The following is a 27301-nucleotide window of genomic DNA, read 5'->3' as shown; positions in this document are numbered from 1 at the left end:
TGTCTATACAGAGATACTTTTTATTCAAAGCTTTCAGACATCAAATGAATGCAAAAAGGACAAAAACTTTCCACAATGACAAAATTACAATTGTTTTCCATACAAACGTAGACTACATCTCTAAAAGATTTGGTTTTGTTCCTAAAAACTGTAAACAAGCAAGGCATTCCATATTAAAACATACTTTTGTTAAAAAAATCACGTAAGCAAATTTAAGCTGGTTACACTATCTTAACAACACAACTAATGCATGTAACATGTATCCCCTTTCAGAATAAGAAATCTAAGCAAAGAGTACCAATAGGAAGTTGTACTGCATCCTTCATCAGCTGAGTGCTCACATGATCATCTGGGCTATGCTTTCTTTAAAATTTCTTTTAAAAAAAAACAAGCAACAACAACAAAAAGCTGTTCTTTTCTATAAGAAAGTTTCATAACCTTGATTGTGCTGTAGAAAAAGTCCAAGTCTTCAGTAAAAAAAGAGTTCATAGTATTGAAAATGCCTTTCCCTTCCCCAACAGCACCTAAATATAAAGAGGTCAACAGTACATGGCTAGAGGTGTATAGTCTAAGATCAATCCCCAATAAGCAGTGGTGTATTACCCTTCCAGCAAGGTTTCTATTACAAAAAACCTGGCATATAAAACTGGGTAAGAGTTTCATTTTTCAAACAGTACATTGTTCAGAATCAACAACTCACATCCTGCAAGAAAGTTACAGATAGTTTCTTTTACAAAACTTCCTTTTCAGTGACAAAGGAAATTAAGGCCATCACTCTCAGATTAAAAATTCACATAAAGGAAATACAAAAATATGTTGTGCTTCTGAGAAGGTTCTGTTCTGTAGACAAGAATTACCATTATTTGAGGAACCTGGCTGGCCGTAGGAGTTTACATGACCACACAGCTTCTGTTAGATGCCCTTGGGCCTCCCTGTTGTGAAGTCAGGTTTGAAAAAAAAAATCCATTAGTAAAAGGATTAGCAACTCAAAAAAATATACTGAATATTTTTAATATATGAAATTACTAGCCTGGTATGGTCTAGCCAAGAGTCAGAATGCCATAAAGCTGTAATACAACCTCTTACATTACGTTAAAATTAACAAAATTTTAAAAAATAACAAAATTTAAATTTAAAAATTTAACAAAAGAACACCCACCACACAAACATAACTTCAAAAATCCATTCCTTATATATCTGATTTTTACTGTCTAAATAACCTCTGTAGGACAACAGTTAACACATACCTGCTGGTGGAAAAGGTCTTCTTCCTCAACAATTACTTCTTCTTCACCTTCATCCTCCTCTTCCCCCTCATGTATAGTTGTTTTAAAGACAGTGCTTCTCTGAGCAACCTCCTGCAACAGAGTTACATTTTAAAGACTTGACTCCTCTAAAGATCTGATGCCAATCTACTTGTATTTTGAGAAATGGGAGTGCCATCTGGTTGGAAAGCTACTTGTACAGTTTGTCTATGCAGAGCAGTACATAAAGAGCACATAAACAGCATTCCTAGCACTTCGATTTTAAATCTCTGAAACATTAAAAAGTCTTTCTACCAAGACACGTGTCAAGTTTTTCCAAAATTTGTTACAAAAAATATATTGTAATTTACTTCAACTGCTACATGTCATAGTGACTTATCTACCCAAAATTAAAACTTTAATCTTACCAACTCCCCATGAACAGTTTTAATGAAAATCAAACTAAAAAAAGGAGAAAAGCTTACCTCGAAAATCTTTTACCTCAGAATACATTTTAAGGCACTGCCTAATTCTTGGCATCTGGGCAACACCTGAACAAGTCATTCTACTACTCCATACAGGGAGAGGGCAGGGAGAAAATAAAAGAATCCACAAGCTTCCAAACATCACATTCCTATACTGCAATTAAGTTTAAGACAGGTACAGTTTGCTGGGTTGAAAAGCAGCAGCAGAAAATCTTACTAGACACTCATGCGCACTAAAGCGCAAAGTTCTTACAATGGTTCTACCTTCATCTTTATAGGGGTAGATGCTGAGATGGCTAAACAGTCAAAGAAGTTTAAACGTATCTGAGGTACTTTACCTCTCCCTGAGAATTTTTCAGTACAACTTTCACGTCTTCACCAGTGCCCCAAGAATTCTGGTTCTTCCAGATGAGGTCAGTAGGTGGGCTAGCAGTTACTCCAGCATTTGCAGCCCAAATCTGTTAAAGGTGACAAATGAACATTACTTGCTAGTCTTATATAATACATTTCCATGCTATTGAGTTAATGAATTCCATTTAGGTGACACCAATGAATCTCCTCCTGTTAAAAAAAATACAAGTCTCTGCCTAGCCACTTCCAAAGATTATTTTTTTTTACTGTAAAATATATTTTTAATACAGACTTTTGAATACGTAAATGCATTTATTTATGGTCAGAATTATTGTTCCATAAAGAAAGCAAATTTCTGAAAAATGTAGTTCTCTTCACCAAGGAGTTATTTTTCCCAACAATTGATATAATGAATGCCAAATATAAATGGAAGTGATTGTTTTCTGAACATGTGTACGGTAAGAGCAAAGCTAAAGCCTTCATACTGATATATATACTGATACACACAAACTGGCCTAAAGCCTGTTTCAGATGAACAGCTGAAGCTCAACAACTTACCGTAACAGTTTGTCCTGCCTTCAGTACATATCTTGAGGTATATCTGTAACTAGCAGATGTGTCTCCTATTTTTCTGATCATCTCCCAACCTCCCATAGGTTGATCCTAACAAAAAGAAGAAAAAACGTTTTCATCAGCAGTCATTCTATTACACATGTTGGGTATGCTACATATAAAGACACAATGCATGTGGCACAAGTCATAGTAAAAAATTAAAGCACCAATCACCGGGAAGGGCCCTACCCTCTAATAACTCAGGGCCAAGGTTGTGCTTGTGTTTCAACAGGAACCAGTCCTACATGGGTGTCAGCACGATGGGTCCGTCCGGCCATCTCATCATCTGCCTTAACATGATCACAGCACTCTCCTCCATGGTTTGGATTCCAGCTCAAACAAAACACAGTGTAGGGGAGGGTCCCGCTGACATGCAGGACCCACAAACAAGGACTCCAGGAGTTGGAAGGGCAGCCAGAGCCACCCCCCGGCTGGGCAGCACTCAGTGCCTGCCTCTCCCAGGGATGTGGTTACAAAGTTTGTTGTTAAAGATAGAATTAGTATGCCTGGTAGTTTTTCCCTCTGTGTTTTAATTTGTGTTAATCGTGCTTTCTTAATTTGTGTTAAACAAACTTTTTTATGTTAATAAAGAAGAGGGAGATGTGGGAATGTGGCCATGGGGGTTGACAAGCCTCCTGGTTGGTGATAACATCGGACTCTTAACGATGAGTTTTGAGCAAACCGCTCAAAGAAGCTCATACTGAAAGTCGCTGGAAAGAAGCGCACCCGAGCTGGGAAGAAGCTCATACTGAGAGCTGCTGGAAATAGGCGCACCGGAGCTGGAAGGAAGCTCAAGCTGAGAGAAGCGGACCTGCGTACACAACTGCCCCTCACTGGCTGAAGGTAAGCAGTTGCACGCTATGGGGAATCATACGTCCTTAGAAACAAAAAATGTTCTGGCAACCTTCCAGCTTATTCCCTTTATTACGAATCAGACAGTTTACGATCCTGAAACACGGGACCAAATTGAGTTCAAGGTGTGAGACTCTGCTACTAAAAACGACAAGGTTGCGGTGGGATTCCTCAGCACCTGGCGAGCCTCTCTGAGGCCTTAAAGAGCCATGTGCGACCACAATCAGAAACGTGTGGTTTGCCAGATAGTGAGGGAGCTGCGGGCTCATTTACTGATCCGCCTGCTGTGACATTGGCCCCCCCGCCGCTACAGCCTTCGCAGGCCTTTGCTGTTACACCCCCTGGTGACCTGGACGTGCCTTTTGATCCTATAGGCCCTGAAAAGGAGCTGGATCTGTTTCCCTTCGATCCGGGAGGAATAGGATACACAGGGCCCGAAGGCCGAGTTGCTTAACAACTTAAAGCGAGACATATTGTTCCCACATCTAGTCCTGGACTCTCCGGTGTTTGTAATCAAGAAAATGAGTGGAAAATGGAGACTGTTATATGATCTGAGAAAAAATTAATTAAGTCACGGAAGATACGGGAGCACTTCAACCGGGATTGCCATCTCCAACTATGCTCCCCCAGTCATGGACATTAATAGTAATAGACTTAAAGGATTGTTTGTTAAACACTTGCTAGAATTCGGAAAACTTTGCTACGTTTATGTTTCAGTTGATACCTTTTCTGATTGTATTTTTGCATCTGCTCATGCAGGAGAAAAGGCAAAGGATGTGTGTAAACATCTTCTGTCAGCTTTTGCGAAATTAGGAGTTCCAAAGATGATAAAAACAGATAATGGCCCAGGATATGGGGCCCGTACAACCCACTTTGTTTTCAACAGTAGGGTATTCAACATCTGACAGGTATGCCTCATTCTCCCCCTGGGTCAAGCAATTATTGAACCCTTGGGAACCTATATGGTGCCCTAAAAGCTATGCTTCTAAAACAAAAAAGGGGGAGTAGGGGCATGACCCCCAGGAAAAGATAGCTAAAAGTATGCTATGTTCTTAAATTTTTAAATCGATGGGTAGAGGAAGGTCCTTCCATCTGTCCATGCAGGAGAAAAGGCAATGAACAGATCTGGGACACAGATCTGGTAGAAACTCAGTTAAAGAAAGGGCACAAGTCATGGTAAAAAATTAAAGCAGCAATCACTGGGAAGGGCACTTTAATAACTTGGGGCCGAGGTTGTGCTTGTGTGTTAACAGGAGCCGGTCCTACAAGGGTGTCAGCACGATGGGTCCGTCCGGCCATCTCATCATCTGCCTTAACATGATCACAGCACTCTCCTCCGTGGTTTGGATTCCAGCTCAAACAAAACACAGTGTAGGGGAGGGTCCCGCTGACATGCAGGACCCACAAACAAGGACTCCAGGAGTTGGAAGGGCAGCCAGAGCCCCCCCCCAGCTGGGCAGCACTCAGTGCCTGCCTCTCCCAGGGATGTGGTTACAAAGTTTGTTAAAAATAGAATTAGTATGCCTGGTAGTTTTTCCCTCTGTGTTTTAATTTGTGTTAATCGCACTTTTTTACGTTAATAAAGAAGGGGAAGACGTGGGAGCGTGGCTACGGGGGTCAACAAGCCCCATGGCTGGTGATAACATCGGACTCTTAACGAGGAGGCCATCAGGAATGTAAAGAGGGAACACAGAAGGGTGATTCAGGAGACACCTTGCCGTCCCGGGTTGCTTGTTCTCCAGCCGTTAAGGCAGGGTAGTTGCTGAGTGTCTGCTGTTGCCGGGGAAAGTTGTGGACCAATGAAGAGTTAGTGGAAAAGTACTGCTGTGGGGCAAATGGTATACGAAGGGAGCCTGTCCTCAATAAGGAAGGTGAAGTTATGCCCTCAGTAAGAGAGAGGGAGCTGAAGTTATGTCATCGAAGCAGTAGTGGTTACTGACCCTAAAAGAACCCTGGTGTCCGTGTGGTCATTACACCACAAATGAATATATAGAATTTTCAGTGAAAACATTTACTGCTGATTTACCTTCAGCATGTAAATAGCTACAGTTTCAGTCAAATTGATCTTACCTCTTATTTCAAGAGAAAGCTCAATACATCCTGCATTTTAATTCTGATGTTACTTTTTTTTAATTAATGTTTATCGTTTGCATCTTTTTTTTAACAGCTTGGTCTAAATAAATACTACAGAAATCTTACAAATACATAGTATGTTTTTGGAAGCACAATTTTAAGACAAGAAAATAATACGAGAAGATTTTCTAGAAAATAAATCATCCCTTTTGGTCTTCTTAAAAGATGTTTCTAAATATGCACACCTCTCACTATGTAATCGTTTTGTTAGACCTCCATTATTTTTTCCTTTCAATTATTTTTTGCCTACCAACTACATGATAAGCATATGGCCAATCTAATAGGAAAACATATACAGGTCATCAATGCGGGATGACAATTTCAAAACAGGTATAGATTTCTTAAATTCTCCCCCCTCCCAACCAACAGACACCTTCCAAATATTAAACGATGGAATCTGGAAAGTTAATAATTTAAAAATAAAGAATCTTATTTACCTTAACGGCTGCTGACATTCAGTTGGTCATTGCAATAAAAATATATAAAATCCTCTTTAAATGAGTATAGTATATTTTCTATCTATTTAGATACATACATTGCTCTGTCCAACACTTCTGAGCATCTCCAAGTACAACTTATAACACTGCTACAGACTATTGCTATACTGCTGCCAAAGTACAATAACCATGAATCAGCTGTTGCTACTTATAACTGAACCAATGGTCCACTCATGGAGCAATGAATGTGTAGTTAGATGTGGCCCACAATAGGAGGGAAATCCATGTGTTACACACAGGCATTGGGGGATTACTAAAAAACTCAGAAAGGGAAAAAATAACAGGTCCTGATTCATTAGAAGCAAGCTAAATTCAGGTAAATTAAAGACATCTAGACAACTGTCTTGGTCTAGACAGCTAAATGTTAAGGCTTTGTCCATTGAGTAAATAAGGATAGGCACACCCAGCCTGTAAGTCTTATCCCAGACAGGTAATTAAGATTAATTCATGTATTGACACCTGGGGGAGTGTATCTTCATTTATTAGAGGGAAAACTTAGATGCTGGGAACCAGATTAATCTTTGCCATTTAAAACATCAAGATAAGCTCCCTTTTGGTAAAGCTAAAGGATCTGACTACATTAGACAAAGCCTATGTAACACTGAAAACAAAGAACAGTTATCAATTCTGAACAAAGTTTAGGTGCAGGCAGCACATGAGAAAACATGAATTACTTAGACCTCTTCTGAAACTGAGGTTACAAGAAACCAGGTCCCATAATTCTGGCACACTACTGAAGCAATGTTCATTTTTTTTCTTCTCCCAAACTAAGGGAGGAAAAGAACCTCCCTCTGTCCAAAGGGATACCAAAGGTTTTCCAATACTCCAGTGTCCAGCCCTATCCTGTGATGATTTGTAGAATTTATCTGTGTCTTGGGAGGAAGCAAATTATTGAATGTAACAGTTAACATCCTTTGGATCAAAACATGAGTAACAAAACACTTCCTTCAATGAAATACCCTTTGATAAATAGATACAGTCTTGCTTCTCCAACTGATACGAACGTCAAACTACTCAGAGAAAAATAATCTGAAAGCTTTGGCACAGGCATTGAGGGCTCCTACTTCTAGAAACTGTGGATGCAACCAAGAAGGAAGGAAAACTATGACTCAGAGAAGTTATATGCAAATAGAAGGGACACTGACAATTACATTTAGACCTTAATTTTCCATCAGTATGTATTTCTTCTGGGACTTTTTAAAGCAGAGACAAACTTCAAAAGAGACTTCTGAGATACGAAACGGTGCAAGCAGACATTAGGCTGTCAGTGACAATGTTAACTGTGAAGCCAGATCACACTTGGCAAGGTAAACTCTGACGAGTAATACATCACTCAGGTGGGTGGGATACCTAGGGATAAAATAGTTGCCAAGAAAATTAAATCATAAAAACCAACCATCATCAACCCAGAATACTGTACTAGAGCTCATTTTGTGATACACTAACTTCTTCATGACATCTTTTATTGAGCCCAATTTAGCTCCAGAATTAACATGAAGCCTGGGATCTGACCACTGCGGAGGATGCCTTCCACCGCTAGTTGTCAGCCTACAGTAAAATCATGTCATGGGCATTTTCTAACCTGTTCAGAGGTGTTCTTCAAGCGGATGAATTTTCCATCAACATCTATCTCCTCAATAGAGACATTTCCAGTGGCAGAAGCTGAGTGGGAGATGCTGACACTACTGCTGGCTTCAGATTCCTCCACATCAATCCTCTTCCTCTTTCCTCTGGTTGTACGTACACTACGGCTTGATGAAGCCCGTGAAACTGTCACTCGAGAAGACGGACTTGGAGAAAGTTTGAGCCTAAATCAAAGGACACAAGACACACACAAACCACACTTGTTTTTACTTTTTTTTTTAACCTTGAATTATATAACATTTTTTCCTATCCCCTCCTCTTCCCAAAGATTTATATAGATAAAGGTAAAGGAATACTATAAACAAACAACATTACATCAAAAATTGAAGCTGTAGGTATTTTAACAAATTAAATAAAATGTTGTTGAATGGGTGATTAATGCTTTGGGAACATGGAATACTAAAGGACTATGTTAACATTATAAAGTATCTTTACGCCTTTGCTATTGACTGCATTCCTGGGTATCTGGAACAAGTGAAAAAAAGAAAAAGAAACTACCACCACCACAAAAAACAAAAACAGTCTTACAGGGGCTTATGCTTTTGTATGAAATTTATGCAAAAAGCCAATGGCACAACTCTTTGTATTTTATCCCTATACTTGAGAGGTATCAGCCCAGATGAGTGATGTCAGTCAAAAACACTGAAATATCAAACAATTTCAAATGACAACTGTGGCGTACCAAGCAAAATAATGCTCAATATTGCTGAAGCCTGGGATCACATGTGAAAACCATATCTATTTGATAAGCTGAGTAATCATAATAGCTATTACTGTATTAAAACTATTCTAGCAACGTCTCACATGTGGCTCACAATTAAATAACCCTGTAATTACCCCTGAAAAACAGTATTAGTAGTGGTGCCAAATAGACCCACAAATGACAATTCCCTATTTCCTCAGGGACAACTCTCGATAGTAGAATGATCTCTGTTCCCTGGGAGAACTGTTGGTCTGATACTCAAACAGGTTGCTCTCACAAAGACTTAAGGGTGTATCAGACACTTCATGAATGCATTCCCAGAACTGCCTCTTAAAAGAATTAGGCAAGTGAAGCATATAGAGACACCAACATCTGTTGCCATATTCTTTCATACCTCTCTTCTTCACCTTCCAGCAGTTTCCGGTACGCATTGATTTCCATATCAAGTGCCAGTTTAACATCCAGAAGTTGTTCGTAGTCATTCAACTGCTGCTGCATCTGATTTCTTATCTCTGCCATTTCCCTCTCTCTCTCAGATAGTATTTTGCGGCAGTTTTCCCGTTCCTTGACCAAGGTGTCCTCAAGCTCTTGTACTCTATCTTGCCATACTCTAGACTAGAAAGCAGTGAAAAGACATCAAAACATCAGTGGTCTAAAGGAAAGCTCAAATCTCCAAACATTCTGCTTTTCAGGTAACCTCAAACTCAAAAAAAAAATAGGTTAAGCATTTTCCCTCCCTTTCAGAATTCAAACTCACCCATATTCTTCCTCCTGTTCTCCACATTTTCTTCTAAAAATATAACACCTTAAGTTCCAGTGAAGTTTGCAACCTACTCTGGAAGAGAGCTACCTACTTAATTTCTCTGAAATCTGAAAGTGTTACCCACAGCTGAATTTACTCAGTTGAGAAAAACTGATCTAAAGAGTCAGACTGCATAAGACATGCTGGGCAGGACAACACAGAATGAAAATGCAGCTCAGTTAACTTCAGATCCTGTGATAAGTAAGTGTTCTTTCAGATGTCTCTTCCTTGCTTCAGCCTACTGCTTCCAATTCCAAATTCTATCAGAAAGTTTCTCTAAAGGAATAGGGTTTGTTCTATGAGAATGAGTGAATGAGAAAACTTGTCTGCCTACTTGCTGAAGTTAGTGGTAATTGGTCCACAAGGAAAGAGAATGTTACATACTTGAAAAAAAATACATCAAGCAAATAAAATTTATTATTTTACACACAGAACAGAATGCTTATCAAAGAATAACTCAATAATGACATCTTTAAGATTTACTTTCCCCAACCATGTTTTCTCTGTTTGATAGTCTCTGAAAATCTTTTAAAAGACAGACATAGAAACCAATCACAGAATCGTCTAGGTTGGAAGAGACCTCCAAGATCACCCAGTCCAACCTCTGACCTAACACTAACAAGTCCTCCACTAAACCATATCACTAAGCTCAACATCTAAATGTCTCTTAAAGACCTCCAGGGATGGTGACTCAACCACTTCCCTGGGCAGCCTATTCCAATGCCTAACAACCCTTTCGGTAAAGAAGTTCTTCCTAACGTCCAACCTAAACCTCCCCTGGTGCAACTTTAGCCCATTCCCCCTCATCCTGTCACCAGGCACGTGGGAGAATAGACCAACCCCTACCTCGCTACAGCCTCCTTCAAGGTACCTGTAGAGAGCGATAAGGTTGCCCCCGAGCCTCCTCTTCGCCAGGCTGAACAAGCCCAGCTCCCTCAGCCGCTCCTCGTAAGGCTTGTTCTCCAGACCCCTCACCAGCCTTATCACCCTTCTCTGGACTCTCTCAAGCACCTCCATTTCCTTCTTGTAGCGAGGGGCCCAAAACTGAACACAGTACTCAAGGTGCGGCCTCACCAGAGCCGAGTACAGGTGGATAATCACTTCCCTAGCCCTGCTGGCCACACTGCTTCTTATGCAAGCCAGGATGCTGCTGGCCTTCTTGGCCACCTGAGCACACTGCTGGCTCATATTCAGCCGACTATCAACCAGTACTCCCAGGTCCTTCTCTGCCAGGCAGCTTTCTAACCACTCATCTCCAAGCCTGTAGCTCTGCTTGGGGTTGTTATGCCCCAGGTGCAGGACCCAGCACTTGGCCTGTTGAACTTCATGCAGTTGACCTCAGCCCATCGGTCCAGCCTATCCAGATCCTCCTGCAGAGCCTTCCTACCCTCGAGCAGATTGACACATGCACCTAACTTGGTGTCGTCTGCAAACATACTGAGGGTGCAGTCAATCCCATCATCCAGATCATCAATAAAGATACTGAAGAGGACTGGCCCCAGCACTGCTGATCGCCTGCTTGCCCTGCAAGTGCCGCGTGATGACACTCAAGGTAATCTGCTCCATGAGCTTCCCTGGCACTGAGGTCAAACTAACAGGCCTGTAGTTCCCCAGGTCTACCCTCTGACCCTTCTTGTAGATGGGCGTCACATTTGCTAGCCGCCAGTCGACTGGGACCTCCCCTGATAGCCAGGACTGCCGATAAATAATGGAAAGCGGCTTGGCCAGCTCCTCCGCCAGTTCTCTCAGTACCCTCGCGTGGATCCCATCCGGCCCCATCGACTTGCGTACATCCAAGTGCTGTAGCAGGTCGCCAACCATTTGCTCGTGGATAGTGAGGGCCACATCCTGCTCCCCATCCCCTTCCACCAGCTCAGGGTACTAGGTATCCAGAGAACAACTGGTCTTACCACTAAAGACTGAGGCAAAGAAGGCATTAAGCACCTCAGCTTTTTCCTCATCTCTTGTCACTAAGTTTCCCCCTACATCCAGTAAAGGATGGAGATTCTCCTTAGTCCTCCTTTTGGTGTTGATGTATTTGTAAAAACATTTTTTGTTATCTTTAACAGCAGAAGCCAGATTGAGCTCCAGATGAGCTCTGGGGTTTCTAATTTTTTCCCTGCACAGCCTTGCAACAGCCTTATAGTCCTCGTGAATGGCCCGTCCTCTTTTCCAAAGATTATAAACCTTCTTTTTCCTCCTAAAAACCCTCTTTTTAATTCTAATGCCCCAGAATCACCTTGCCTGGTGTTACGTAGCCAAGTCTGCTATGCATGCATGCTGCTCAGGAAGTCATCATAGTTCAGAGACAATGAAAACAGGCAGTCTACGAGGCTGATGCAGAGGACCAATGTAATTAGTTACCAATCTTAAGACTCGATATTGAGTTTATGAAAATGAGTCCAGTGTCACATAGAAGACCCTAGTGGAAACAGCTGCAGTGTTCAATGCTAGTAATCCAAAATACAATCAGTGATAAGAGTTTTCTTCCAAGAGAAGAAAGCTAGCTGAAATCAGTGCTAGCAAACTGAAAAGAAACTTGTACTTGTTAACACCACTGGCACTACAAAAAGCACAGCAGCAAAATCTTTTTTAGGTGGACAGGTACAGTCAAACTTGCAGAGGGCGATTTTGTTAGTTTTGAAATTCCCAGCAAATAACCCTGCAAATTCAGAAGCAAGTTCTCTGAACCTAGCTGCCACTTAATGTAAGCAACAGAACATTGGTATTTAACTAAGAAAGAAGGAAAAAAAATCCCCTCAGAAACACATTGACTGAGCCACCAGAAGAAACACAATGGTATGTAAAGGCAGGAGTAAGAGCTAGGTAGACAGAAGTCTCAATCCACTTCTTGTGCAACTTCACACACACTGATTACATCACCTGATCTTTTCCAGAGACAAACTTGTCTACATAATAGGAAAACTGGTAGTGTTTGTACCCTTAAAGACAAATCCAAGTCGTGAAGTTGAACATAATTACAAGTTAAGGGAAAGAAGTTTTTTTATATTAAAGATCAAGAACTAATTAGCAGGACTGAAGAGTCACAAATAGCTTGTTACCTCTTTCTGAAGACTGTTGAGGAGGGAAGAGAGCGTTTCAATTCGTATGCGACTTTCATCAAGCTCTTCTCTGACTGAGTTGGCTGTACAATTGCTCATCTCAGAGGACAGTTTAGCATTGTCAAGCTGCAGTAGATCAAGTTAAGACATTTAAAAGAAAAATTATTCACCAAACAAAAACACACGCTACACTAAGCTGCAAAGTTCCTCTCTGCAGCTCTAACACAATGAAACATCTCTCTTTAAGGGTGAAACATGGCAATTCAATTACCATTTCATATTGCTCTATCTGAAATCAGAATCCTCTGAACATTTATACTAGGATAAATAAATACCCATTAATAAATACCCATTAGTAACATCTTCAATGGAAACTTTGAAAGTCGGACTGCTAAGTTCTGTTTTCATGCTGGTCAGTACTTATCTATTTAAATACTTTCTTAAGTATGCTTAAATAGAAGCTAAACTAAAATTGCTAGTTCTCTACAAAAAACTAGCAAACTGATGCTAATTATCAGCCAAGTTAAGCACATTGGGAACATGCCTTCAGATTTCAGTGCCAGTGCCACTGCTTCTTCATTTTAATCACTTCTTCACACAAATATTTTTATGTATTTAAGCTAGCTACAACATCCTGCTGATCACCACCTCATCTACTTGAGCAGCACCACAGACTCAGCATTGAACTTGTAGATCAGATGGTATGATTTCTTTCTAATTAAGATAAATCTGAAAGCACAGAAGCAGTACACCTGAGAAAAAGGAACAAAAACCACTCAATTATGAAAGGTTTTTCATATTAGAAAACAGGAAAAGATTTTTTTGCTAGATCTTATTTTAAATTACCTCCTTTGTCTAGTTTTCTCAAGTCAGATTGAAGCCCTGAGGATAGGCAACGGCATACTGTCACCCCACCTTGTTTTTAAAAACACTAACTGCAACAAGCAGCCACAGAAACCGGGTTCAGTTGAGACATCAGGATCCCTCCTTACAGAAATGCTGAATCATTTAGAGGAAGGAAATTATGAAGTATAACTGATTTCAGTTTGAATATGCTTTCACTCTTCTGTAGAAGTAGAAACCATTGGGTGTGGTAAAGTTTTCACACAAGAATTCTTATATAGGGTCTGAGGACTCAGGATGCTGTCTTCTCAGAAAGCTATTTTATGAAATAAGCTCTATACAAAACACAGGACACCTTACTGATCAAGATTGTTACAATATAGTTATAATGAACACATTAACTTCCTTGAATTTGTAGCAATCCCAGTACAAATCTTCTTCCACACAGTTCAGTCACTCTGTGCTTTCTACACTTACATTGTTGTGCTGCTTGAGTTTTAAATCTGCTTCTAAAATAAGACCTGAAAATTTACCTTCAAAAAACACTGTGATTTTAAACCAAGCTTCAGAATTAAACCCTTTGAAATGCAAGTAATTATGTTAGGATACTTCCATTTACCAAAGCAAAAATAAAGAATATCAGACTCACTTTGGCACGGTAAGTCTGTTCAAGCTCTTCTTTGTACAGCTTCACTTGTGCATCATGCTGCTCTCTTATTTCCTGAAGTGCTTGGGTCAGTTTATGTTCATACTCAATTTGGCGACCAGAGTCAACCTCAACTAAGCGAGTTTCATGTTTCCGTCTTGTCTCATTGATTTCCTAAAACCAGAAAAATAAAATAGCCATTCAATAAGTGAGGCAAAACAAACTACAGAAGACTACCTACTGAGTAGCTAGCAATACATTTTTTAGCTAGTCTTGTGGGTCTTCATTAGAGTAGTTTAACACCGTTTCTACTGCAGGTTTCTCACAGGGCCACTTTCCTGTCTGACCAGCATCCTGTCTGACCAGCAAAGCACCTTATTTTGCAATTGAAAACACTTAGGATACCATCAGCATGTGAAGTCACATTTCCTTCTGAGAGCTGCCTACATTTTCAACAAATATACCTCAATATGATTAGATTTTAGAAATAACCCCCAATTCTTATCTATCTTTCATGCTTGATCAAAATCAAAGTACTATGAAATTAAACAGTCACTTTCACTATCAACATTTTCCCGTTTATTTGTATGCTTGATCTTGGTGGCTAAAAAAAAAAAAGAGGATTCTAAACACTAACTAAGCTGAAAACAGAACTAGCAGGAAACGCGCACGTGGAATGAAATACAGTAGGGTTAGGTTATTTTTGTTACATTAGCTTTTCTCCTGAAAACCTTGAAGCACTAACAAGTGGAAGGAAGTGTGGCAAGAGGAGTTCTAAAAGACATACCCAGCAACTGTTTATACTCTTCAAAAGTATCCTATCAGAAAGTTCTGAAATTTAAAAAAAGTTCATAGCATGTGTTTGAGTGTCACTCACCACTTCTCATAGAAGCACAATGTGAGAAATGATTAATCTACTTACTTACACTATGAAGAGATTGCACATTGCAATACCGTTGGCAGAATTTAAACACAAAACAACGTAACATGTGAAGCTATTTTACCATTTATAATAGCTCTGAGTTCACATTTTTCTATACTAAAAAGATGGAAATCTTCCAGCTAGAATAGAAATAAATCCTGCTCTGAGTGGGAGTTTAAAATAGATGGGGTCCATCACAACCCAAATTATTCTACTACTCCAGAATTACCCCCCAAGTTTCTTCTTTCCGTTATAAATACAAATATTTCACACTAAGGTAATTTACCTCCTCGTACATATTTTTACGGAATTCCAAATCCTCAATGAGACTTTGACAACGATTTTCCAGATCCACCTTCAGTAAAGTTTCATCTGCAAGCTGTTTCTTGGCAGCAGCTAAAGAAGCTTCAAGCTTTAAGAAAGAAAAAATCTTTAGCACAACAAATAGAGCAAAACTCACATAACACAATAACCTCACCTACCTACATGTACAGTTAATTAGCTACATTTTAGGGTTCAACATGACAATCAAATCCAGTATTTGAAAGCACTCATGCATTTTTCCCCCCTTTGTGATTCCTTGCACAAGTGAATTCTAGATATTGCACATTGATAAATTGCATTTTAATAATAGTTATCAAATGTCCTTACAAACCTTCATTTTTTTCTGCTTGGCAAATACCAGCTTCCCGGTTTCAGATGTCTGCTAAACTCATTCTTATGAGGTAGTGTTGCTTAAAATTGCAAATCAGATGCTTCAAAGGGTCAACCAAACTAGCACACGAATTTCTTTGTTTTATCAGATGCCCAGGACCTAGACAGCCACAGGCAGAACCACATGGAGTGCACAGAGAATCACAAACTCAAAGGTAGGAGGCACGTTGAAGTATAAACCATACTGATACTTCTGCTTCCATGGAAAATGGACTCTATGTTCTTGGTACACGTGTCTTTCCCCATTATGAGGAACAACTACAGTGTCTTTTCTCCAGCACTCTCTCACTGCCTCACCAACTTTCCTATTGAACAACTATTCTTAACCTTTATATGGAATCTTGCTGCAATTTAAAACTGACACTTTTTGGTCTGCTTTTGACTTACACAGACAACTGACTGCAGTAGTCTTGAATATCAAGACTACAACCATGCCGTCCATGCAGTTTGTTGTCTACTGCAACTTCCAGATTCCTTTGGAAAACTGGCACTGAGCTAGTTATTCATTGCCTATGTTTGTGAAGTCTGTCTCTTCCCCACAACCCGTTCTCCAGTTTGTCAAGTTTATTTTGAGCTCTTGATCTGTTTGTCAATATAAGTGTTATTCCTTTCTATTTCACAGAGTCTGCAGTTTTAAAAGCACTATTTCACCATTCATGCTGTTCATAAACCAAACCATACTGGACACAGACACTGAATTCCACCTGTCTCCAATTCTGATACATAACTTTCTTCTAGTTTTGACCATATGACAGATTTGTATTCATATTTTGGCTACAGAGTTGCATTTTACCACAATGACATGCTGTTTATACTATAGATGTATTATACACAAATCACCTCATCTATTGACAGAAGCTTAATAGTTAAATATGCCTGCTCACCTGTACAATTTGGTCTCTTAAATCGTCAAGTTCTCCTTCCAAACTTTTCTTATCACCAAGAGCTGTGGCTAGTGCAGCTTCCTTAGAATTGAGTGCTGCTTCAAACTCTCGAAGTTTGACTTGGGCTCCATTAAAATCAGACTCCTTTTTTGCATAGCTGGAATAAAGGAGAGAAAGATGTAAGAAAATGTAGAAATGCCCCAAAATAGGCTGGTGACTAATAAAACAAGGTCTAATCTGAACATCAAACTTCAGACACTTAAGACAAACACTGTCTTGGCTTAAATTAATTCAGTTTATTTAAACTCATCAGATCTGTTTTGTCATCCTGTCCCTGGGGGTGTTTAAGGAAAGGCTGAATGTGGTACTTAGGGACGTGGTTCAGTAGGCGATATTGGTGGTAGGGAGGCAGTTGGACCCGATGATCTTGGAGGTCTTTTCCAACCTTAATGATTCTGTGATTCTACATAGCAACAGCTGAATACTTTGCTTGAGCTGTAGAGACCTTATTATAGGGGAAACACAGCATGTCAAGGGATCTTAAAAGTAAGACATATATGGAACGGGGAAGAAACTGTGTCTGTTAAAGGTTTTTCCACTTTCTCTTTAGCAAGCCTCTGCAAAAATGCCCTGTCCACACCAGTTTTAATAAGTTCCTACCAGAAATAAGTTCCCACATCAAGAGGCCCTTTCCATAGGGTGGAAATAAATAATCTTTGTTGTCTTTTATCCAGGTAGGAATTTGTGGAAATACACTGTCTGGGCTGCAAATAGCCCTCTTCCAAGCAACAGACCAATTTCTCAATTAAAATCAATGTTCACTATGAAAAAGCTGTAAGTAGAAGTTGCAGCATAGTGAGCTGTTTTGCAACACATAATGGTAAAGTCCACAGATCAGAGGAAAGATACCCATGTCCCGTCTATACGATAGTCCATGCCATCAGTGAAACTGCACTGGTGATGAGGTACAGATGTCTTTTTCTTTAAGACAAAACACTCAGGGTTTCCAAATTACCATTCAAATTGGTTTTCAGGTCAATGCAAGTGGTCAAACAGTGTCTCATGGGGTTACTCTGTAGAAGGATGTACGCAAATAAAGCAATCAAATAAGTAGTAAAATAATTCTAAAATGTTTATTCTTTTCTCTCTGGGATATCCAGATTTTTCTACTGAAGGAAGTAGCATATATAAATGCTTATAATCAAACGAACATTTTACAGGAATGGATAGATTAGGACAACAGCTAGCAGGTTCCTGTCCAGTTTTCACACTCCTCTGAAAAGAAATTAGTATTCACAACACTACACTGAGGAGACTAAAAATAGGTGAAGATTCTTAAGAACTAGATTCAAAGGGTTAAAGCATTAGTACATCTACTACTTTTCAAATCAAGGCACAGAACATACAAGAAACAAAAGCAAAGCTTCTCATCAAAATGAGACCAGTCAAATAAATCAACCTACAATTTTAAAAATGAGAGACTTCTATATTTAAAAAGAGGCTTTTCCAAAATAACATATAAGTCATGCAATTAATATCATGCTCAAGAGAAAAGTGTGCAAAAAGGCTTGCAAAAAAATCTTTACAAACGGAAGTAATTTGGGGATGATTTAGGCACTACAGCCACAAGATGGCAGGCTTTATGTAACAGACTTAGTACAAGCTAATCCCATCTCTGTTGGGTAACACAATACTCACTGCGGTCATACACAGCAAAAGCCGAGACACACAGGCTATTCTAAACTCCAACATATTTTCAAGCATTTATTGTCACTTCTGCTGCTCAGCACCACCCAGTACAACAATGCTATCTAGTTCCTCAATGGCACTTTACCCATCACTTCTTAGACCCACCAGTTCTTAACAGTTAGGTCCATAGGTCGGACCAGAGCACAGAATTTAGGTTTTGGCCATGTGGGCTCTTACTTACATCTCCATTACTCATTGGAGTAATGCCACCCTGTCATTCCTCTCCCCCCAGGCCTGCTAAGAACTTCAGCATTCAAGGATACTGTGTGGCAGAGGAGGAAAAACAGGGAAATATGTCTTACTGTGGTGTACGCCTACAGTAAAAATCTCTCAATCGTCTATTGGGATGGATGAGGGCCCACACCAGGTCCTCACTGTTTTATCACTGATGGATAACATTTATCCAAAAAATGCAGAAACTCTCACTCAACCTATCTCATAATGCTTCATGCTAAAGTCAAGCCTGTCAAGCTGGATCCTGAGACTAGAAGTCCTATATGAATAGACTGCTTTGAGAGCTGTAGTGTGGCCCTCTCTGAATTATTCTGGACTTCAAAATGGGAAGATTCTCTATACTCCTTAAATAAAGTAACTTTTTTTTTTTTAAGTTTTTATTCTCCCCCAGTGCAAATACCTCTATCACTTACAAACTGGTAGGCAGCTGAGAACAGAGTTCTTGCAACTGAGACAGAGAAAGGTATGTGATGTGGACTAGCAACAACAATTATTAAAACCTAATACACTACCTGTACTACTAAGTTAAGCACTGCCAGTTACATCAAGCACGCCCCTTGCTTGTTTGTAACAAGACTGGCTGTGAAGCTATCCTATAATTTAATATGACTGAAGTCATACTCAGAAAGAAAGAAAAAAAAGAATTAAAATTTAGTTATTAGTTATTAGTGTTATGAGCTAACTATGAGACAACTCATCTGAACACATTCTCAAGAAGAAAACAGAAACTGAAGCTCAACACTTCATTTGCTGAAAGCCAGATGAAATCTCAGCAACTCAGAAGTGTCATCCCAGCCCTAAAGAAATATGGGAAAGAAGGTCAACAAGATCAGAAAAACCTCTGAATTACGGAAACAAACATCAAATATATACAATACATACTTCACCCTTACACTCAGTAATTTTAACAGGAAGAGCTTTAGCTTTCTGTAGAGGAAAAAAAGCTAACTGTTGATATGCTGAAGCTGCATTTTAAAACAAACCAAACAAAAATGGAAAACAAAAAGAAAACCAAACACCTTGTTGCAGCGTTCAGAACTGTGCTCCTTCAAGTACTTCTGCTCTTGAAAGAAACAAAAGTGAAGAATTAATTGTTGGCTCGCCTCTTCTTCAAAGAAGAAACCTGCTTTTCTCTCTTTGTAGCACTTGGATCTTTTTATCCAAGGAATTGTGTGATTTATGTCAAAATAATGCAGAACTAAGATCTGACCTAAAACAAGACAGTTCCCCTTTATTTTCTCTGTACTTCAGGGAGAACTTGCACTTCAAATAACCTGTATCACTCAACTCACAGAGACTCTGCAGCATGCCTCTCAACTGATACTGCCAGCACTGCTCTCATTAACAGAGTTGCAAGACAACTCAATCTGTTTTCCCTAAGCAAGCTGACAGTAGCAAGCACGCCACAGTGCCACTCTCGAGAGTGCAAGCAACTCTGACGCTGGGGTACATCTGCCTACAACACCTTTACACAAGATAGTTTCTCACACCAGATGCAGCCTAGTCAATGAACAGAGTTCTAGATGGTTTGATTTGCCCACCGTTCCCACAAAATAGCTCGTAAAACAGAATAAATGAGCTCATACAACTCTAAGGTACTGTGGTTACCTGTGGCATCTGATTCAAGACTAATTCAAAGCTCTCAAAAATACAAATGCCATGGTGCTGTCACTGCTCTGGTGAGTTAACTAAACCACTCGGTTTGCAAACCAGTGAAATGGCCAAGACACTGAATAGCTCAGTGAAAGAGGAAGGCTTCCCTTTCATGCTCTTGCAATCACCCTTCCTCTTTCCTCATCTCTAAAGTTCACGGAACACCCTAGAACTTCTTGCAATCTCCTTGAATTTCCTACTAAGCTAGCAGAAAAGCCATCCTGCAAACAGATAAAAATAATTTTACACCGGTTTAGTAAGATGAATAGACCCCTGGGGTCAGATAAAACCACACACTTAATGACTGCTCCTTTCAGTCAGCAGCTAGATCTTAAGCTGAGCTTGGGTGCGATTTGAAGTTCCTTTGAAGCTGACCAAGTGCAAGACACCAAGCACCCTAGGGAAGATCCCTTCCAGTCTCCCAGCAACCCTCAATTCATTTCTGCCTGTATTTAGACAGCTAGATCACAAAAGCAAGCATTACCAGCAGTAACCTCAAAAAAATTTAGTTTTCAGCTAATTCAAGAAACAACTATACAAGTGTTGTAACTAATGATAACGCAGACCATGCTTACTTCTCTATAAAATTACATGTTATTGCACATTGTGTTCATTTTCCACCAATTGTGGAAAAACGTGAAAAACTAAAGAATAAATCTAGTCATTGACGGCTAGGTAAATAAAATATGAAGCATTCGTTTTCCATGTTTTGTTTTTTTTGTTTGTTTGTTTTTCCTTCTCCCCTAAAGGAGAAGAAACAATAAAGCTGTGTTTTGCAAGTATACAATTTACAAAAACGTAAGAGACATCTGTCTGAAAACATTAATGATTTTGTAAACATATCAACTTGACAATAAGAGTGATAGGACACGCTTGCCACTTCTGTAAGCTAATATATGTAACTTGGTTTCAGCTTTCTCATTTTATCCAGTTTATTTGACTGGAAATGGTGAGTGTTTAAGACTATTGCTGAATGCATATCCCCAGTCACTTACTGCTCAACCATGTCTCTTCTTGAAGAGCTCAGCTGACCACGTGAATCCAACTACTCTAACCACAAGTCTTGGCAGAGCCTTTATGCAAGTACTGCATGCATCAAGCCACTGCTCAAAATTCATTATTTTTACGGGATCTGAAAAAGAAGTGTAGAAGCGTATGCACACATGGTTTCATAAAATCGAATGAGTTTCTTTCTGTATTTGCCCAATCATGAGATAGGTTAGGATTCAACGACTGATGACCAGTTCACTGAACAGACCTGGGTCTGTTCAGCCTGGAGAAAAGAAGACTGAGTGGGGATCTTATCAATGTTTATACACACCTGAGGTGTGGGAGACAGAGGGATTTGGCCAACCTCTTTTCAGTGGTTTGTGGGGACAGGACAAGGGGCAATGGCCACAAGATGGAGCACAGGAAGTTCCGCACCAACATGCGAAAGAACTTCTTCACGGTGAGGGTGATGGAGCACTGGAACAGGCTGCCCAGGGAGGTTGTGGAGTCTCCTTCTCTGGAGATATTCAAGGCCCGTCTGGACGCCTACCTGGGCAGCCTGCTCTAAGGAACCTGCTTTCGCAGGGGAGTTGGACCCGATGATCTCTCGAGGTCCCTTCCAACTCCTACAATTTTGTGATTCTGTGAATCCACAAGAGTGGTATGAAGCCATTTTAACCATGATTAAACATTCCAAATGAGCAGAGTATCTAGTCTTTTTTCTACAGCACTTCATGTTTATAAAAAAGAACGTGATTAATACTAAATCCCCATATATTTTTTCTTTTTTCAATAATTGAGGGGGAGAAAGGCAGGAAGAAATCAACAATAGGTCTGCTGTTAGAAGGTACAGGCTCTCACAGGTGCACTAACTTTTGAAAACTGATTAACGTGACAAGGAAAATAATCTCCTCTGATTTAAAACACAGAACTCACTATCTGCAGCAAAATTAAACTGAGGTCCCACAGTTGTGCAGAACCCTTTGCCAGATTTATATATATATATCAGTCACAATCCTGTCCAAGTACACCTTAAAACATGAGTAAACAATTTGAAGTACTTCAAAATGCTGATTAGATTACAGCTCTAAGATGCAATTGCACCTTGAATTTTCAATAAAACCCCCACACTACAAGTAATCTGTTTTCTAAATGACAGTAGTACCCATAAAATTTCTGCAGAACATGCTTAGACAAGAGTTTGTTTAATAAAACCCTCTAGAAGGTAAAAAATAAAAAGTACCGAAACTTTTCAAATGAGCTGAAGAACAAACTGTTTATAGTTGTCTAAACAACTCTAAACTAGGGTAGCAAGATACAGCAGGAATTTGATGAAATAACGTTCTGTCATAATTTCACTGTCTTAGACAGCAGCAGTCGCAATTTCTGTACATGGCTGAAATTTATCACTAGAGCTTACTTTCCAGATCTACAGCTCTGACTTATCATTACATGTCCAGGTATCTGAGAACAAACCTTTAGCTCTCAGGTCCTACCCCACAGCAAGTCACAGGATGTCGTTACATCCTACCCTGCAGGGAAGACACACGCTTGGATCACTCAAGAAACATTCTTACATTTGACTTTAAGTTATTGTGCAACACGTTAATTACTCCCCTCTTTACCTCTCTGGGATGCTGTCTCTACGGGAGAGATCAGAACTGTGACAGGGTTCTGATTAAAGCCCGGCAGCTCCCAAGCCACTCATCTTTACCTTACCTCCCAACGCCACCCACCATAACAAAAATTGAAAAGTGTTAAATCAGCTGCACAAACTGTACCTCTAGCTCGTTGCAGCATACCACATGCGCACCACGGGAAACCCTTGAACAGCTGTTGCAACTTTGCCTGTGTTAACATTGCTCTTCTGAGCAGTTGCTCGGGGTACCAGCTGCACAGTGCTGCCTGCTGGCACAGCAATTATGACAGTAATAGTTAGGATGATACATAGTTATTACTGGTATTTATTAGGCTATTACTGCCTGATCCCATATTAGATATTCACTTCTGAATAAGGATGAAGAGGGCAGACTGAAGACACAACTCAAAAGAGATAGAGATAACCTCTTTAATATTAAAAATGCTTAAAACTAATTCCTTGCCACAACTACTTCACTAGATTTTTGCACTCTAGAACAACTGACAATCCATTGTACCCTTTACCAGTATCTTTGATACAGCAACACTGAGCCCCACAACTGAACTGTCCTCACATATTTTAACATTACCAGGTGACACAGCTGTGTCAAACTTCACAGCGTGAACTGCTGTCAGGTTAATTGCTCAAGTTACATGAGGACTTTCTTCCACCAGTTTTGCTCTGCAGTTCTCCCTGGTTTGCAGCTGTTGCAAGTTATGAAAGCCTGACACGCTTCCACCCAAAAGCAGAAACTTCATCCAGTCAGAAGGGTGCTGGAATGATGGAGCCCCACGTTTCTGTCTGCCACTTCAGTGATCCTTAGATATTTCACATCAACACTTCTTTCCCTACTTTGCCTGCATCGTCTGCTCACGTCTTTCCACCCAGCCCAAATCTGCAGTAATCCAAAATCCCAGCCAAGGCTGTCCTGTGGTGGGAGGGTCGTTCTGAGTGAAATTAACAGCTTAAAGCTTGGTGCTAATTTCTGAGTTTCCCAATTCAGCTTACTGGGTAGCCACGCTAATACTTGTTTCAACAGGGGTGAAACAAAAAAGTGGGTGGCTACAGAAGCAAGAACAAGGATCCCACAGTTCCCAAAACTGTGGTTTTAATTAGCAATGAACTTATGTTGCTGAACTACAGATCACATTTCCTACAGCCCTTGAATCCAGAGATGTAGTAATCACAGTTGAGCATACTACTTAAAGGAAGGAAGGAAATGCAGGAATTTCTCTACAACAGCTATCACCAACAGGAAAGCATACAGTAAAGTCTTGCCTAATCAGGAAAAAAATGGAAATACTGTTAAATCAGTAACTTCTCCCAATTCTTTCACAAGTGAGGAACAGATTTCCCTTTTTTCCAGGAGTTTTGTACATCTAAGCTTAAGGATACGTGGATTTTTCCACAATACAGTCTTCAGATGTGAGATTTATTTCAGCTTATTTCCCCCCTTCTTGTTATGTCTGTTTTTGCTTTCAGAAAACAACTTATCCTCCCTCTTGTTTCCTCAGAACAGAGTAAGTTTATTTTCTTCACCTCATTTTTTTCCTGTTTCTTCAATATTTCAACTGTTAAGAGAAGCCTTCATATTCATTTAGTTACAGCAGTACCCACTGCATGGCAGGAACTCTGCAAGCAGAGCATGCGAAGACTCCAGCATATATAGCAGCATCAACTTTAGAAAAAATGCAGCTTTTCTTGCGGGACTAAAAATGAGAACAGAACGGAGTTCTGGTACTCAAGTTCATGAAATCACACCATATGTCTGAGACTGAAGTCAACTAACAGGAAATAAATAAGTGAATGAGCCTTGAAATGTAGAAGTGCTGCAGAACTTTGGAAGTGACCAGAAGATCCAGTTCGATGCACTCATTAGGCAGGAAGCCAAGGGACTGAAAGAGGATTGGAATAATAAAAAAGTGCAGCAGAAGAACTTTGTACTAACTAAAGAAAGCAGAGCTGTGCGTGTATCTGGAGAAACAATAACCACCTACAGAAATATTCAAACGGAGCACGATGGCCATGAAATCATTTTGCCCAAAGTCAGCCAACTAAATAGCCAGTCATCAGTGCTCTTTCCACAGTCCCAAGATGACTCGATAGAGGAATTCATTCTACCATTTATCTCCAGTGACTTTAAAGGAAACCAAATAACCAGCCACCACTAGTCTGACTCTCAGGATGTGGCTGCCAGGACACCCAAGCCAAGACAATGGTTTGCAGCTTGGCAGCAGACTCAGTCCCACACAGCCTGCCCCTCTCCCTCAGTAACAGCCTATATGCCAGCCCTGGTACTTTTCTATATCAGAAGTGAGCAACTTTCTGCATTCTTAATGATCTAAATTAATAAGTGAATAACCAAGATGAAGGACAGAATTATAGGAAGGTGGTAGGAAGATAGGGTACTGTTTCCTTCCACAGCAACACACCACACAGGGAGCTTATTTGTGTCCATCTACAACCTTACACAACCAAAAGTAGGTGAGATGAATCCCACTCCAATGACCAGGATGAGTATTTTGCAAAGAAGGCCTAGATATTCTGCAAGAACTAGTATGGTTGATCTACCCAGTATTTAAGCCACAGCCAGCACATACACCACACTTCCACTTAGCTTTCTGAAAGAACAAAGAAATTTGTGTTAAGAGAATGTGAATTCTCACTACACTTTGCAAATGGAAATCTGTAGTCCTAAAGTACACCCATGCACATTTGTGCAAAGTATTTTAAGTGTGTTTTTGCCGGTTTTTAATACATTTAAACAGCTGTAATAAAGAAACCGTCAGGGACTTTTCTCCAAATACAGGAATTTTCCATATGGGAAGAAAAAAATTCACCTTTTCTTTGGAAAACTTTGGCAACAAAGTTACAGATTAGCCTAGGTATCTCCAAGATATGCATCTTAAAAATACCCAAAGATGACCTAAGAAACTACATGCCATAATAAGGTCTGCCAAACTACAAATAACCACAGACACATTTACATAGAATCTTGCAGTTTTATGCAGCAGTGAGTCTTCATCTCACTAAGCTACCGAGTAGCTCTAGCCCGGAACTAAAATCTCATTGTGCTTTGTGGTGCAACAAAACGATCTCAGACAGGTATTAATATCAGGGAATATTACACTCATCTTCATAAGAGGCCACAGCAGCAGCACAAGAACAATTTTTAGTCATCTTTTTGCATTGGTTATCAGTGCACAGGAAAATGAAAATGAGAACATGAAGAACCTTCACGCTCACATTATTAAAATGTCTCAATTACAGCCACGGAAAGGGAAGAAGCAGTAATGGCTTTTCCTATAGATTGTGTCTTCATCCTAAGCCTCCACCTATTCATCTGTCAGCTTCTGAGAAGAACATATCTTTCCCCATCAAGTCACAAAGAGATGGAAATTCCTGGCTAGTCTCTCAAGTCATTTTGATGCCCATCCGCAGCTGCACTTTGCTTTCCTTTCCACTGTCAATATCGCTTGTAATAGATGTCTTCCATGGGTTGACAAAGAGCAACCACAAGGACTTGCTGTTTATCAGCACACAATAAAGCATGCAAAGCAAGCCACGTTAGGAGTCCAGACAATGTAAGAAATATCTGTAGACACATGAAAACATCAGGGCAGTATCTTTTCCATTATCAAAATCAGAACCGAGACTGTATTTAACTGAAAATAAAAATTATCAGATTATACGAGAACAGAGCAGGATTAAAACGACGGCTCTTTGTTTTTCTTTCAAGATTAATCCATAGATAAGGTATGGCGTAGCAAGAGCGACATCAGGTGCACTTTGCTAGCCCAAATGGCGGGAAAAAACGCCCAAGCAGCAAATTTTCTTTTGTTAACGGAGAACTACAGCAGGCGCAGAGCCGAGCCTCGAGTCACATAAAAACAAGCAGGGTGCACGGGGCTGTGGGCAACCTGGCGCGGTGGGAGACGACCCTGCCCGTGGCAGCGGGGTTGAATTAAGATGGTTTTTGGAGGGATTGGGGGGGGGGGGGGGGGGGTGCATAGCTACGATGCCTCGCCCCGCCTCGGGGCCGGGCCGCCGCTTCCCGCCGGGGCGGATCGGGGCGGCGCTGCTTCCTCCCGCCGCCCGCTCATTCATTCCCTGCCCGGACGGGCCCGGCGCCGGGGGGAGCCCTCCTCCGCCTCCCCCGGGAGGGGAAGGGAAGGGAAAGGAAGGGAAAGGAAGGGACCCCCCCCCCCCTCACCTGCCCAGCAGCTGGTCGTTCTCGGCGCGGACCTTGCCGAGCTCGATCTGCAGCTTGGCCCGCTCCCGCGCCGTGTCGTCCAGCGCCTGCCGGGCGTCGGCCAGCTCGGCCTCGTAGAGCGCCTTGAGGCCGGTGACCTCGCGGCCGCGCACCTCCTCCCGCTCGGTGACCTGCAGCTGCAGGGCGCTGTTCTCCGTCTCCAGGCTGCGCACCTTGTCGATGTACACGGCCAGCCGGTCGTTCAGCTGCCGCAGCTCCTCCTTCTCCTGCAGACGGGAGATGCGCGTGGGGCTCAGCGGCGTGGCGGACGCGCTGCCCCGCGAGCGCGGGCCCAGCGGCGTGGCGGACGACATGGCGGCGGCAGGCGGCGGAGACACCCGGGCTGCAGCGGCGGGCTCGGCGCCGCGATGCAAAATGGCCGGCGCCCGC

At 40.9% G+C, this 27301-nt stretch overlaps 1 protein-coding gene across 1 annotated transcript; it reads right to left on the bottom strand.

The window, feature by feature from the left end:
• Positions 1-27301, bottom strand: LMNB1 (lamin B1). The gene is made up of 11 exons (XM_048051206.2): positions 26873-27301; positions 16395-16551; positions 15083-15208; positions 13878-14048; positions 12386-12511; positions 8916-9136; positions 7757-7982; positions 2639-2743; positions 2068-2187; positions 1248-1358; positions 1-932 (listed from the first exon to the last, which is right to left on the bottom strand). Exons 1-11 carry the CDS (start codon positions 27223-27225, stop codon positions 891-893), a joined length of 1758 nt encoding a protein of 585 aa, XP_047907163.1. The 5' UTR covers positions 27226-27301; the 3' UTR covers positions 1-890.

The sequence above is a fragment of the Anser cygnoides genome, chromosome Z, assembly GCF_040182565.1.
Source record: "Anser cygnoides isolate HZ-2024a breed goose chromosome Z, Taihu_goose_T2T_genome, whole genome shotgun sequence".
In the NCBI taxonomy this organism is placed as follows: Eukaryota; Metazoa; Chordata; class Aves; order Anseriformes; family Anatidae; genus Anser; species Anser cygnoides.
Note: the sequence above shows the minus strand (reverse complement) of the source record. Positions and strands in the feature narration are given on the sequence as shown.